The following is a 16,881-nucleotide window of genomic DNA, read 5'->3' as shown; positions in this document are numbered from 1 at the left end:
AAATTTTCATGCAATTCGGAGTTGATCCTGAAAATTACACGGTATCGACGTATTTCCCGTTCATTTACTGGACTAGAAGGTGTTTCTATAATCTGTATTTAATCCTACATAATAATAATATTCAGACGAAATTACAAAAAAAATCGTAGATTAAGTAAATTAGTTATTTTTTATTAAAATTATATTTTTCATTCATTTTTACCGCTTTTAAGAGTGCCTTGGTTTTATAACATAGTTATAAAATTCACTGCAAGTCCTCCAGAAATTGGTTTTCGTGGGTGAAAATCGGGACATTTAGTGTCCCGATCAGGTACAAATCGGTACGCATCCCCAGACCCCTGAAAATTGGGACGTCCCGCGCAAATCGGAACACCTGGTAACGCTAGTCATGACTGAAGAGAGAGATGATTTAAAAACATATGATCTATCTTATATAAGTAATTGACATATAAAACAACACTGAAGAAGTGCAGAAATACTGCACGAAACGTTGTCTACTGAAAGATTCAAATAGTATTTTTATTTTTTTTTTATTTTTCTTTGACTTATAACATAACCTTAGTTGCAGTAAGATTTTCACCTCCCTTACTTTGTTTATTTAAGTCTAAACAGTCACTTGTTAATTTAAATCTGAATATATCAAAAAATGTAATAGTCTAAGATCCGATATAAGGTCGACCTGCACCAATCTGTCTAATGGATAAACATTATTTGATATGTAATTTAGTATGTTAAATATTACAAAAAAACAAGGTGTGCCCGACGTAGTTTTGTCCTGAATATAATTAATTAATATTAAAATATAACATTTTTTTTATAAATTAAAAAAAATCGGTCGGGCAGATAATATATTAGATTTTTTGGATCATTCGAAACAAAAAAGGCCTTTTGTAATTTTTTTCTTAAGTGGATCGTTTTCGAGTTAGAAACAAATTTAAAACTGAAAAAAGAACGAAAGAAGACGATTTTCAAGGCTAAAAACAAGTAAACAATATCATTCTTGAAATTACGAAGTACCTAAATTCAGGTTTTTATTCTATCAGTTCTTGATAAGTATTTTGAAATGATTTCATTTTAAAAGATTGTTTTTTAGTTGTTAATGGAGCCCGATCGCCCGTCTATCCATAAGGAAGAATATTTTAGAATAAAACAGGGCTAAATTCTTATCTGGACCTGATAGAAGAACGTTTGAGCTTGAATTTAAGTACTTGATGATTACAAAAATAATATATTTTACTTGTGTTTTTGACCCTTGAAAATCGGCATCTCTCGTTTTTTTTTTCAGTTTTAAATTGTTTATAATTCGAAAACGATCAACTTAAGAGAAAAACTTCAAAAGACTTTTTTTGTTTAGAATGATCCAGAAAATCTAAAATTATATCTGCTCGGGCCGAAATTTTTTAAATAAATTTAAAAAATTTTATTTTTTAAATATTAATTAATTATAAGGCAGAACAAAATTAGATCGTGCACCCCTTATTTTTTATAATTATTAACATACTAAATTTTATATCTAATAATTTTTATCCATTAAGCGATCGCACAAAGTGTAGAAAAAAATCAAAATATCTAATTCTTTGATAGCTAGTGAAAAACAAAACATACGAGTGAATTAAAGCGTGATTAACTAAAAAAGCGCTAAACTAAGTATATACCAGTTTGAATAATTAAAAGAAGAGCGACGCTAGCAATGTACCAAACAAAACTTGAATTCATGATGAGAACAAAAGCACTAAATATGAAAATGAACAGGAGGTATCGGTGCACTATCGTGTCTCCACTTTTCCCATTTTGAAAAGCAATAAAAACAAAAATTATCGATAAAAAAATGAAATCGGTGATATGTCGTACCAACTGTGGGCTGCACAGGCGGTTGTCCCTGATTATTGGATTTTCCGAAAGTTGTTAGTCCATGAGCGTGATTAAATCCCGCAAACACCAAAATCAGTGGAATTATAGACACAGTCACATAAAAAGCGTTCATCTTGCACTGAACACCCTGAGGACTTCCCTCTACTTTTTTGAATTACAGCCTTTGGTTTAATGCGTTGTTGCTGCAGCTTTATTAACCCACAATACGCTTGCGTATTTTCTAAGTCATGCACGTGCTATTTTTTATATACTGTGGCAACAGTTCAAAACTTCTTCAAGAAAGATTTACGAAATATCAAAAATGGAATGGACATTACCTACATTTCGGAAAGAAACGATATAATAAAAAAAGGAAATTGCAATACGTCAAAACTCAAAGTAAAATATACCAAGCGCGTCTAAAACTTCAACTCCGAACTATTTTCTGAACTACAAAACTTAAAATAATAAATTTTAAAGTACACAAACTATCATACTTGCACATTCTTTTTGTGATATGTTAGTAACGTAATCTTTGAAAATGCTGGACGGGTGCCATTTTGTAAAATTATGTGTCAAAATATATAGCAAGTAAGTTTTTACGTTACTTAGTTTGTTGGTAGATTTTTTGCGAATCTTTGTAAGTGTACAACATGGAGTCGGTCGAGTGTTATAGGTAATGTTCTATCAGCACTTTTGGTGAAAATCGGGATATGGACAGAATTTGCTTAAGGGATGTCATATTGTTCTATTAAAATCGACTCCTGCATACATATTTTATCGTATCTTTAGATTTAGAAAATATTAAATTGTTCTAAATGACAAATTTAAAAATAGCTTAATATTATAATGTTCTATCAGATGCGACCAATAGCAATCCGATATTTCTGCTGTTTTCTTCTTCTTAAGGTGCCGAGACCGCTTGTCGATCGTTGGCTCTCATGTTGTGCAGCATATTAACAATCATTGTCTTATTTACAGCCGCACGAAATAGTTCAGTGCTAGTTTTCCCAAACCATTGGCGTACGTTTTTAAGCCAAGAAGTTGTACGGCGGCCCACACTTCTTTTTCCCATTATTTTATCTTGCATGACAAGGTGAAGTATGTCATATTTTTCTGGGTGACGCATTATATGACCAAAGTATTCCAATTTGCGCCTTTTAACCGTGTTCACTACTTCGCAACTTTTATTCAAACGTTGCAAAACCCTTTCGTTTGTGACTCTTTCTACCCAACTGATCTTCAGAATACGGCGGTAGACCCAGATTTCAAATGCTTCTAGGTTTTTTAAAAGCGATTCTGTCAGTGTCCATGCTTCAACCCCGTAAAGTAGTACTGGGAATATATAACATCGGACCATTCTTATGCGAAGTTCCAAATTTAGATCATGACTGCACAGGATTTTCTTAAATTTCATAAAACTTGTTCTTGCTTTGGTAATTCTACTTTTTATTTCTGTACTAGGGTTCCAGCTTTCATTAATATGAGTACCCAGATATACAAGATTACTTACTCGTTCAATTGAGTCATTACCGATTGTTACGTTATAGTTATTATTATTTACGGCTGCCTGTTTACTAATAACCATAAACTTTGTTTTTCTTGCGTTGAGTTTGAGTCCATATATCGCGCAGAATGCCACCATTCGATTCAATAACGCTTGAAGATGTTCAATTGATCCAGTCAACAACAAGGTGTCATCTGCGTATCTGATATTGTTCATAAGCATACCATTAATGAGTATTCCCTCTTTTGCGTTTTCCAAGACTTCATTTAAGATTGTTTCAGCGTAAAGATTAAACAACATTGGTGACAATATACAGCCTTGTCGAACTCCGCGCTTGATTTTTACTTCTTCAGAGCACTGATTCGCAACCCTAATACATGCAGCCTGGCCCCAATACAAATTTGCGATTATTCTAATGTCCCTACCGTCCAGACCGGTAGTTTTGAGAATATGTAGCATTTTTTCATGGCGAACTTTATCAAAGGCCTTTTCAAAATCAATCGCGCACATGAAAACGTCATGATTTACATCTCTGCATCTCTGAATTAAAACTTGGGTTGCGAATAGTGCATCACGCGTTCCAAGGCCACAGCGAAAACCGAATTGAGTACTTGAGATTCTTTCCTCAATTTTTCTATATGTTCTTTGATGAATGATTCTAAGAAACGTTTTCAATACATGACTCATTAGGCTGATGGTGCGATAGTCGCTGCATTTTGTGGCTCTGTGTTTTTTTGGTAGTACAACAAATGAGGATTTAAGCCAATCTTTAGGAATTTTTCCGCTTTCATAGATTAAGTTGAACAATTTCGTAAGTATCTTAATGCCCTCGACACCTAAAAGCTTTAGTGTTTCTACGTAAATCCCATCTGGTCCGATCGCCTTCCCGTTTTTTGCGTTCTTTATAGCGTATTGCACTTCTTCCTTAGATATTGGAGGACCGCTTATGTCATTTAGCGTTTCTAGTTCGCTTCTTTCATCATCGAATAATTCCTTTATATATTCTGTCCATCGTATTAGTTGACCTTCGATATCGATTATAATTTTTCCGTTTTTATCTTCGATTAGTGGAGGATTACATTTTTTATTCAGTCCTGCAACTTCTTTCAGTTTTTTGTGCATATTGAATGCGTCATAGATACGCTCGTAGTTCTCAATTTCTTTACATTGTTGTTTATGCCACTCTGATTTAGCTGATCTTATTTTTCTTCGAATCATACTGTTTAGCTTTTTGTATTCTGTCAGATTAGCATTCTTATATTTTCTTCTTGCATCCATTAAATTCAATATCTCTTCTGTCATCCACTGTTGCTTATTCCTACGCTGATTTTCCATTAGATGGTCTTCTTGGACTTTTTCCAATGTTTCTTTGCATGACTCCCATAATTGTTCTTCTGAATTTTTATTTCCCAATTTCTGAAACTGATCTTCTAATTTATCGGTTACTATTTCTTTCACTTCCGCATTTGAAAGTTTATCTTTGCTGATCCTAGGAGATATTTTGGGTTTTTTAATCTTTTTAAATTTAAGTAATACTTTAGCTGCTAGTAAGTTGTGGTTGGAGGGTACATCCGCTCCTGGATATGTTTTGGAGGACAAGATAGCATTTCTATATCTTTTTGATATACAGATATAATCAATTTGATTTCTTACTATTCTTCCGTAAGTGTCCATAGGAGATTTCCAGGTGTAAAGTCGTCGCTTAGGCAAGTCAAAAAAAGTGTTGGAAATTACTAATTGTTTTTCTACACAAAATCTAATCATTCTATCTCCACGGTCGTTTCTCGTTCCTAAACCAAACTTGCCAACGACATCTTCTTCACTACCTCTTCCAACCTTGGCATTGAAATCCCCCAATACAATGTTTATATCTTGGCTTCCTGTGAGTGATAATAAATAGTCTAGATCTAAATAAAAGCTTTCGACAACTTCATCGTCATATTGTTGTGTAGGTGCATATACCTGAATGATGTTTAAGTCTGTACGATTTGTTTTTATTTGTAACATTATTAACCTATCTGAGTATAGCACGATATTTTTTACTGATTTTGCGACATTTTGTTCTAAAATAAATGCCACACCATTTCTATGTTGCGGACCTTCTTCACCAGAGTAGTAAATTTCATAATTATCTATCGTTATATGGCCAGAACCCGGCCACCTCATCTCGCTTATACCTAAGATATTTATATTTAACCTTCGCATTTCCTTGATCGTATTGTGAATCTTTCCAGACTCAAACATACTTGTAATATTCCAAGTCGCTATTAAACATTCCTTATCTATTACCAAATTTGATGAATTACAGGGAATTCGCTTGCTGACGACTGGGGAAACCCTGCTGTTTCCCACGCCGAATCTTGGATTCCGAGTCCCATGATTAGTAAATATATTTACATTATTAACATCTGCCATCATGAGTTACTAGGGTTAGATAGAGTTACTTTCATTCTTTCTGCTGTTAGAACATTATAATTTTGAGTTTCGAATAAGGAATATTTGGAAATTTCGTTGAATGTGCAAAAGTTCTATGATTTGTATCCAGAATTGTGTACTGAAAGAAATCTAGTAAAGCAGTTGAGATATTCTTCTCCCAGAATACATTATATTGAGCTGAAATACCAGCATGACGGACATAGACCCTTCACTGAAGTTTCAATTCTATTCAAGCCTCCAGTACGAAAAACAAACAGATTTTGTCTAACCACCACTTCAATACCTTTACCATCGATAAAATCTTGTGATCAACCCAGCATGGGCATGTACATACACGAATTCAGAGTTTGAGAACTCTATGATTTAGGTTGCTGGTTCAAGTGAAAATTTATAGAGGGATTATGATAGACAGAAAGTATTATAAGTTTATAAAAGACTTATCAAATCCTGTTTAGTCAGTGATCGCGGTTTGAATCTAGCGAACACATACGCCGTTTCACACGCGGATTAAACTGACACACGACAGTTAGATTACTGGTCACAATGTTCGTACTGAGATTTAGCCCAAAAGAAAGGCCCAGCAAAAAATATATGATTCTTTTTTTCATGTGAAAAATTGAACACTAAGTATTTCAAAATGTACTATAAAACAACTTTACGAAAACATGTTCTTTTTCTTCTTTGTTTATATAAGCAATTTTGTTTATTCCTTGGCAGGTTATTGTCTCTCTGGAAGATTATCACTCCATCTATTGTGCGGTTGACCTATACTTCTTCTACTACTTGGTGATTTGTTCATTGCTATTTTAGAGACTCTTGTGTCCACCATGCTACTGATGTGACTGTTTCATTCTTTGTGTCTCTTAAGTATCCATCCTTTTATACCCTATACATTACATTTTGTTCTAATTTCGTTCGTTCCTATTCGGTCTCTCAGTGTGTTTCCTGCACTCCTTGTGAGTATTTTCATTTCTGATGTTTCCAGCACTGCACTCTCTGTGTTTGGCTGTGCCGGGTCTTTTTCTAATGCGTACGCCATTACTAGTCTTACACAGGCTTTAAAGAATCTTGATTTCATCTCACAATTAATCATATATCACTAAAAATTGCCCAAGTAATTATGATACCGAAACCTGGTAAAGCTTTAACGGATGTTTCATCATACCACCCAATAAGTATACTGCCAATAATGTCAAAACTTCTTGAAAAGCTGTTACTTAAAAGAATTATGAGCGACCTAGAATTCCAAAATGGGATCCCACACCAATTTGGATTCCGGCAAGCTTATCCTACAGTGCAACAATGCCATCGCATATCAAATGTAATTAATAGAGCTTTGGACAATAAACAGTATTGAACAGCAGCCTTTTTGGATATCAGCCAAGCATTTTATAAGGTATGGCACCCAGGATTACTTTATAAAATCAAAAAACCTCTACCCAACAAATACTTTGACTTATTAAAATCATATCTAAATCACAGAGAATTTGAAACTAAAGTGGAGGATAACCTATCAGACTGTAACAAAATTCAATCAGGAGTCCCACAAGGTAGTATATTGGGTCCACTTCTTTATGTACTGTACACATCCGATTTACCAACCTCTCCACAAACCACCAATGGCACTTTCGCTGATGACAGCAATATTTGCAACTGAAGAGGATCCAACAGCTGCAGTATTAAAACTTCAAGAACTTCTTCTTCTTCTTTAAGTACCGTGCCCAAATTTTTAGGCGTGGGTAGCTTCCATATCAATTTGCCGATATCGTTCTCGATCTTGTGCGGCATGTAACAATTGATCTGCTGATAAGCCAGTCCATTGACGAAGGTTTCGGAGCCATGAATATTTCTTTCGACCAATTCCTCTTTTTCCGTCGATCTTTCCATTGAGTATTAACTGCAGCATCCTGTATCTGCTACCTGTCATTATATGCCCCAGATATTCAAGTTTTCTCTTTTTTATCATCTTCATTAAGTCACCTTCGCCTTGACCTACTCTGTTTAAGACTTCTCTGTTTGAAATGCGTTGAACCCAAGATATTCTGAGCATTCTACGAGCATTCTAGTATTCTAGCATTCTTCAGTTGCAGTTGCAACTGAAGAGGATCCAACGGCTGCAGTATTAAAACTTCAAGAACACCTAGACCAAATTGGACAGTGGTTAAAGTCATGGAATATAAAAGCTAATGAAACTAAGTCAACACATATAACTTTCACACTAAGGAAAGACCAATGCCCAAATATTAGCCTTAATCAAGTCAACATACCACAACAGAATATCGTCAAATACCTGCGGCTTCATCTTGATTCTAAATTAAACTGGAAACAACACATTTTAAAGAAGAAGAAACAAATTGAGTTGAGAGTGAAAGAAATTAATTGGCTTATAGGTAGGAAATCTCGACTCTTTGAGAACAAACTGCTGACTTATAAAACAGTCATAAAACCTATATGGACGTACGGTATAGAACTATGGAGTTGTGCCAGCAAATCAAACACAAAAATTATCCAAAGAACTTAATCAAAAATTCTACGCACCATCGCAAATGCCCCGTGGTACATTTCCAACCAAACCCTTCATAGAGACCTAAACATCCCGTTAGTCAGCACAGTAATTCAAGAAAGAGCCAACAGACACCACGAGAAATTGGAAGGCCACCCCAACCAATTAATATTACCACTTCTGCAGCCACTAAACAACAGAAGATTGCGAAGATTATGGCCCATAGATCTTCGCTGAAACTGAGGTGAAACCGCTGGGTGATGTACCTCATAACGCCATTTTAGTGTACAATACTATATTTGATATAAGTTATTGTACTTGTTATCAAATTAACTCATAGAATATGCAATTCTGATTGTTAATAAATGCTTACAAAAAAACAATTAATCCATTTGATGTTTGTACTTGATTTCTTAATTATTTTTCAACGTCTCCAAGGCTGGAAACTTGAATCCCTAGTTGTTTTATTTCCATTACTCAATTAATATTAACTCTGTCAACTGTCAATTTACATCTTACTGGTTCTTTACTGATTACTACCGTTCTAGTTTTCTGAATTGAAATCGTCATGTTAAATTCTTTTGCTCTTGTATTAAATCTATAAACTACTCTTTGAAGGCTATCTTCATTTGGGGCTATCAAAATTGCGTGGTCTACGTAAGAGAGAATTTTAGTTTCATTGTTCCCTATTCTGTATCCTCTTCCTTGATTGGCGCTCTTTACGACTATATCCATGGTTAGATTGAATAGCAATAGGTTTATAGAATCTACTCCATTACCTGTATCTATAGGTTCCATAAGTTTTTACATATAATCTTAGTGTTTTGATAGACTTTTCAATTGATCTTATAATATCCAGCGATATCTCCGTATTACATCTCCACGTCTTACTCTGTCAAATACTTTCTTCAAGTCGATCAAACATAGGAATGTGGGTCTATTATTAACACTTTCTGTGTAATTTGTTTTGTGACGAGTATTGCATCTCTACATGACCTGTCCGTACGGAAACCTTGTTGCTCACGTGCTAAGTTTGTGAGCTGACTTTTTGAAAAACTTTAGATGTAAATTTAAAGGTAATGTTTGGCAAATTGATCTTCTACTTAAGATTCAGTCTTGTTTCGAAGTTTGGCGATGATTATGACTATTTGTATTCTGGTTACAGCTGCTTTAAAAAGCTGGTTTGATGGACAATGAAACCACTCCCTGGTTTTGGTTTAATGCATTTTTTCAGCAGCTTTATTAACCCACAATACGCTTGCGTATTTTCTAAGTCATGCACGTGCTATTTTTTATATACTGTGGTTGAAGTTCAAACAAACTTCTTCGAAAAATATTTACGACATATCAAGTGGTACGGACATTATCTAGACTTCAAAAAAAAAGCGGTATTAAATGAAAAGAAAAATTGCAATAGAGATGCAAAGTAAAATATACAATGCAGCACTAAAACTTCACCTCCCCTAACTGTTTTCTGAACCACAAAATATAAAATGGTAAATTTTAAAGTAAATAAACCAAGTCACTTACACATTATTTTTGTGATATTTTAGTAACGTAATCATTAAAATGGTGGAAGAGGGCCATTTTGTACAATTATTTAAAAATATACAGGGTGTCCAGAAACTCTACCGACAAACGAAGACAGGAGATTCCTCAGATAATTTTAAGATAATTTAACCCAATTCACCTAGTCCGAAAATGCTTCCTAAGGGAGCTAGAGCTCTTTGAAGATGGCGCCATGTAATTAGTTTTTCTTAAATACCTCCAGAACGCTTCTATTTAGAAAAACGAAAATTGGTATACACATTTACTTTCCAGAAATGAATCGATTCCATCTATTGCTAATTTCTAGTACAGGTCATAGGCGTCCGTTTTGGGTAGGGCAACGGTTATTTTATCGCCTAACTTTTTTGTCTTTAATTTTTAAGCATTTTTGACTCTGAATTATTTAATTGTGACTTATTCTAGTACTAAAAGGTACTCTTAGTTTAAGTCGATAGGACACACCATTTTCTAGAAAAATCGATTTGAAAATTTTTCGTTCCTTGAATTAAAAAAAAAAGATTAAAAAAAACTATTTAGAAAGATGAAAACTGGTACATTTATTTATATTCCAGAGATTAATCGATTTCATTAATAGCGAATTTCTAGTACCGGTCATAGGCGTCCGTTTTGGGTAGGTCAACAGTTATTTTATAGCATACCTTTATTGTCTTTAATTTTTAAGTATTTCTGACACGAGATTATTCAATTATGAGATATTCGAGTACTAAAAGTTACTCTCGCTTTAAGTTGGTAAAATACATCGGTTTTTTTTTTTTATTTTTTTTTAACTTTTTTTTTTCAAATTCCCAAAACTAAAAACTTTCAAATAGATTTTTCTAGAAAACGGTGTATCCTATCGACTTAAAGTAAGAGTACCTTTTAGTACTAGAATACCTCACAATTTAATAATCCAGTATCAAAAATGCTTAAAAGTTGAAGACAAAAAAGTTATGCAATAAAATAACCGTTGCCCTACCCAAAACGTACGCCTATGACCGGTACTAGAAATTCGCAAAGGATGGAATCGATTCATTTCAGGAAAGTAAATAAATATACCAATTTTCGTTTTTCTAAATAGAAGCGTTCTGGAGGTATTTAAGAAAAACTAATTACATGGCGCCATCTTCAAAGAGCTCTAGCTCCCTTAGGAAGCATTTTTGGACTAGGTGAATTGGGTTAAATTGTCATAAAATTATTTGAGGAATCTCCTGTCTTCGTTTGTCGGTAGAGTTTCTGGACACCCTGTATAGCAAGGAAGCTTTTGTGTTACTTAGTTTGTTCCTAGATTTTTATACGATTCTTTCTAACCATTAATTTCAAAGTGTAGTATCAAATTATTTTTACGATAAAATGTTATTCTTCTTTTTTTATATAAAAAGTTTTGCGTATTTATTGGCGGGTTGTTCTACTAATGTGATTGGGTACGTACGGACGACCACAGTTGCTGGACAGCTGAGTAAGACTCGATGCACATTTGCGTCTTTTTAAGCCACGTGTACGCTGCCAGTAAGCTGCGTGCGATCGCTGGCGTTTCGGAAGTACGTGAGTTGAATTTATTCACTGCACACTAGAGCTGAGCCACGGCATACAAGCAGCTTGTAAGTGACTTGCCAGCCGCGTGGACCGAGAGCAAGCCAGTTTCTTCTACACCGCCACGTGCACGCGGCTTGAAAACAAGTCAGGCGGTTAGGCAGTCTGTGCTGGCCAATCAGTGAGTACACGTGGACCGCGCGATGGATTTCAACGTAGATACCACCTTGCAAGGTTACAGCAAATCAAGTTGCTAGTCAACTCCTTATGAATGTAAGAACCCAAATACTAGAAGAAGATTGAATCAGGAGACAAGCCACCTAGGAACTCCTTTTACACAAAAAATAACTCCATGACGGTAAGAGCAGGTTAAAACGGGCAAGCTGCAGGTGTGGATGATACCTGCAGTGAACAAAAAAAACATCTAGGTCAAGGAGCAAAAAACTGGATCTTGCAACTTTATAACACTTGCTGCAAAGTCTGCAAAATTCCAAAATCATGGAGAAAATCTAAAGTAATAGCCTAGTTAACACCAGGAAAGGACCCAGAAAATCCCAGTAGCTACAGACCTATTTCGCTGTTGTGTCACTTTTCAAACTATATGAGAAACTCATCCTCGCCAGAAGAAAAAAATGTCGACAAGCACCTCATCCCACAACAAGGAGGATTCAGACCCGGCTAAACTTGCACCGGTCTAGTCCTCGTATTAACAGAACACATTGAAAAGGTCTTTTAAGAGAAACTTATAACAGCGGCTGTTTTCGTAAATTTGACAGCAGCCTATGATACACTAAGGCACAAAATATTGCTCTGCAAATTATTCGACACTCCCAATGACCACCATCTGGGTACGGTCGTATATTCCTTACTGCAAAACATACGTTTTTTTCGTTATGCTGGAGGGCAAAGTAAGTAGGTGGAGAGTTCAGAAGAACGGCTTTCCACAGGGAAGTGTTTTAGCACCTATGCCTGTGTATACCTATGTATAATATATATACAAACGACCAACCTACGCCTACTAAAACAAAGAACTTTCTCTTTGCTGACGATCTCGCAATAGGTGCTCAAGGAAATAGTTTTGAAGAAGTGGAGGAGAAACTTGAAACTGCCTTAAAAACAATGACAGCGTACTATCCTCATCGGTGTACTCTCACAGATTTGTGGCTCGCTAACACATATGGAACCGACGTAGCCCGATACTATTCCGAAATTTTATGAATGACATGCCCGAACACGATAAAGTAAAGTAACCACTTCTGTATATTCCTGCAGTAACTTTAGACTCGTCTGTATACCAGGTATAACACTGCAACCTGGGTTATGTGTTTCTTATTCTTCCTCTTGCTCCATTAAACCCGACGCTACTTAAATTAAAATTGCTCCCAAAATGCAGTTAAACAAAGGTATATAAAACCATGATTCGCTCCATAATAACTAATGGGACTGAAACTTGGACACAACCAGCGTGAAACGACAAAATTCTTAGTCTTAGAATGGAAGCTCCTCAGGACGATTTTTGGGCCTTGTAGAGAGGCCAAGCTCAGCATTAATAGCCAATTCGAAACAAAAAAGAAAATGGAAAATAGATCGAAATTAGATATGGGAAAACTTGAGAAAGTAAAAGAGGAATATAAACAAAAAATAAAGGAAAGTATACCTGTCACTAGAGATTTGGAAAACAAAAATATCGATGGAATAAATCAGCTATTAACCGATACATTAGCAAAGGTGGGAAAAGAGGTAGCACAAACAAGAATAAAAAAAGGAAAACTACATATCCCAGGAAACAAAAAATCTCATGAGCAAAAGAAAAACATTAATAGAACAAGATAAGAAAAACACAGTAGATTACAAAGAGGTAAACAAAGCTATCAGAAGGAATATCAAGGAAAATCAAAGGAGAGTACAGGAAGAAAAAATAGAAAAAACCATTTAACAAAATAAAAATATGAAGTGCCTAAAACCACAGCTTGGAACCATACAGATTAATAGTATAAAGAACAAAGAAGGTATAGAGACCAATCATATAGAAGAAATTATACAGATAACACAAGAATATTATAAAAACCTCTACAATACAAAACAAAAACCAACACAAGAAATCCTTAAGCAACTACAAATAAAAATAAAAAATGTCAATTCCGACTTACAACCAGAAATCAGTAAGAATGAGATAAAAAGAGCACTCAAGGAGATGAAGAATAATAAATCGCCAGGAAAAGACGGGATAACTGTAGAAATGCTAAAAAATGGTGGGAAAACAACTAGAGAAGTTTTGTACATACTTATGAATAAAATATTAATGACAAAACAAATACCCAACACTTGGAACGAAGCAGTAACATTGTTACTATTTAAGAAAGGAGATAAAAAGGATCTAAAGAATTACAGACCCATAACTTTACTAAATGTGATGTACAAACTATTAACCAAGATATTAACAAACAGATTAACAACTAAATTAGATGGATACCAGGCAAGAGAACAAGCCGGGTTTAGAAAGAACTTCAGTACAAGTGACCACCTTTTAACGATGAAGATATTAGTCGAAAAAGCTAACGAATATCATATCCAGCTATACATGGCATTTATTGACTTCGAAAAAGCATTTGATAGTGTGGAACACTGGACAGTAAAGAATTCCCTACAAAAGAGCAGAATAGACTACAGATATACCGACTTAATTACAAATATATATGATAAGGCAACAACAACTATTAAGCTAATGAAACAAACGAAGCCTATTAAAATAAACCGAGGAGTAAGACAAGGAGATACCATCTCGCCCAGGCTATTCAACCAAGCGCTAAGAAATGTGTTCAAACAACTACACTGGAATGGCTTGGGTATAAACATAAACGGGCAGTATCTGAATCACTTACGATATGCTGATGGTATTGTATTAATAACAGAAAGAAGTGAAGAATTACAATGAATGATAGAAGAACTAGATAGAGAATCGACAAAGATAGGACTGAAGATGAATTACAGTAAAACAAAAACCATGACCAATCAAGAAGAAGAACTAATAATTACAGTGGCACAAACAAGAATAGAACAAGTAAAAGAGTATATATATCTAGGACAAATCACTAGATTAAATAAAGAAAATCAAACCGAAGAAATAAAGAGAAGAATAAGATTGGCCTGGGCATCATTCTGAAAACTGTCTTATATTCTAAAGAACAGAAAATACCCGCAATACCTAAAAACAAGAGTATTCAATCAATGTATACTCCCTGTTCTAATATATGGCTCTCAAACATGGACGTTTACAAAAGAAAATTTGGAAAAAATAGCAAAGACAGAAAGATCCATGGGAAGACAAACGCTGAACATTAAACTATCAGACAGGAAAAGAAACGAATGAATCCGTAACAAAACAAAAGTGAAAGATGTCTCTACCCAAGTAGCAAAACATATCTACATATCGTAGTGCTATTTACGGTACGGAGATATCCTTGAACCAAGACATAAAATAGTATGCTGCTATTATCTTTCCAAAACTTTAAGCTAGTATGTTCTGCTAGTACCATGGAAATATTTATTATTAAATAGTAATATAAAGAAACTTTAAATAACAAGCAAATAAGTATTATGAATTTGGCTCGCAGGGTATTGTCCAGTTTCTTAAAAAGATCTTAAACCGATAACATAATAGCGGCCATTGTGGCGCCTTGAAGAAACTACATCACGCAATCAGTTACGTCATGACCTGCAACCCCTGCTGTGATTTTACCTCATATAAAAATAAACATATAAGGACGAATCAACCCCCACCATGCCTATTTTAGTCGGATACGATTTTCGCTTATGAAAAATGATTGTTATTTATCAGATTTATTTGATATGTGTGACGTCAAAATTGAGCGGATCGCCAATGGTCCGATTAGGGTAGTTTTCGGAGCTAATTTTATATTTATTGGTTCGGTTATTACAGTTACGTTGCACGAAGGTATATGGAAGCTTTATTTTAAATTGGTATTTAACACCATTTTTTTCTTTTGTTAAGAAATGTTGTGAAATTAACATCTATTTATTTATTTATACGCACAAGAGACCGTTCAGACCTATGGCATTTTTATAAAATACAATCATAAGATTCTTCTTTTTCTAGTGCGACTACACTAATGAAGGTTGGCTATAACCATTGCAAATTCGTATGTATCTTCTGCTTTTCTGAAAAGCGTTTCTGTGTTTAACCCGGTCAAGTCGGGAATGTTTTTCTGCCAGGATATTTGTCGTCTACCAGGACCCCTTTTTCTTTCGATTTACCCTTTATAATCAGCTGTAATAACTCGTACTTATCATTTTTAAGTTCTTCTTCTTGATGTGCCTATCCGTGACGAATGTTGGCGATCATCATGGCAATCTTCACTTTATCTGCAGCAACGCGGAAAAGCTGCACAGATGTTGTGTTAAACCAGGTTCTGAGGTTCTTTAACCAGGATGTTCTTCTTCTTCCTGGACCTCGCTTTCCAAATATTTTTCCTTGCAGGATGGCTTGTAGGAGGGCATATCTGGATTCATTTCGCATAATGTGTCCAAAGTATTCCAACTTTCGAGATTTGATGGTGGTTAGTACTTCTCGGTTCTTCCCTATTCGTCTAAGAACCTCCTCATTTGTGACCCGATCAGTCCATGGGATTTTAAGAATTCTCCGATATAGCCACATCTCAAATGCTTCCAATATTCGGCATATATCCTCGTTAAAGGTCCATGATTCAACACCATAAAAAAGGACAGAGAAGACGTAACATCTCAGCATTCTTACTTTTATACCAAGAGAAAGGTTGTGGCTCTTGAAAAACGCCCCCATACGGTTGAAGTTTTTCTAGCTTTTCCGATGCGTGCTCTTATTTCTTGGTTGTTGGTTCATTCTTCATTCATTATGGTGCCGAGGTAGTTGTAGTGCCTCACTCTTTCTACAGGGGTTTTGTTGATATAGAGTTGACCTTGTGTTATCTCTTTCTTGCTGACGATCATAAGCTTTGTGTTCTTTACGTTTATATTGAGTCCATATTGTTGACTGTAATACGTGATTTTGTCCATGAGGACTTGTAAGTCTTCTAGGTTGTCCGCAAATACTATGGTGTCATCTGCATACCTGATATTATTTAGCCGGTAACCGTTTAGTAGAATACCTTTTTCAGTTTCGTGCAAAGTGACTTTCGTGCATGACTTTTTGTTAAGTGAATCCGTCTTTGAGTTTTCTTCTTCAGTTTATGATAAAAATCTTAATCTTTACATTATTTGCATTTATAGATCACCTGACTCTATCGTGGAACTATTTTTTCAGAACCTGCTAAATTTGTTTAATGACCTACCTCATAAAAGCAGAAAAATTCTATGCGGTGATTTTAACATTAATTATGCTGCTGCTTGTGCTACCTAAGTGTCCATGGTCAACATATTTGAATCGTATGGTCTCTCAATGCAAGTTAATTCTCCTACAAGGATTACAAAAACTACATATACCATAATCGATTATATTGTCTCAGATTTC

At 34.9% G+C, this 16,881-nt stretch overlaps 1 protein-coding gene across 2 annotated transcripts in view; it reads right to left on the bottom strand.

Moving 5' to 3' along the window:
* The window catches only part of LOC126893423 (uncharacterized), a 131,579-nt gene extending 129,539 nt beyond the window's left edge, over nt 1–2,040 (bottom strand). The window contains exon 1 of one of the 2 annotated variants that reach the window (XM_050663589.1): nt 1,852–2,040. In XM_050663589.1, the coding sequence (XP_050519546.1) occupies nt 1,852–1,984 (133 nt within the window). In that variant the 5' untranslated portion in view covers nt 1,985–2,040. Of the gene's footprint in view, nt 1–1,655; nt 1,737–1,851 lie in introns of those variants that run through there. The other variant, XM_050663590.1, reaches the window with a different exon arrangement.
* Nucleotides 2,041–16,881: the final 14,841 nt, after the last annotated feature.

This window comes from Diabrotica virgifera, chromosome 10, assembly GCF_917563875.1.
Source record: "Diabrotica virgifera virgifera chromosome 10, PGI_DIABVI_V3a".
NCBI lineage: Eukaryota > Metazoa > Arthropoda > Insecta > Coleoptera > Chrysomelidae > Diabrotica > Diabrotica virgifera.
Note: the sequence above shows the minus strand (reverse complement) of the source record. Positions and strands in the feature narration are given on the sequence as shown.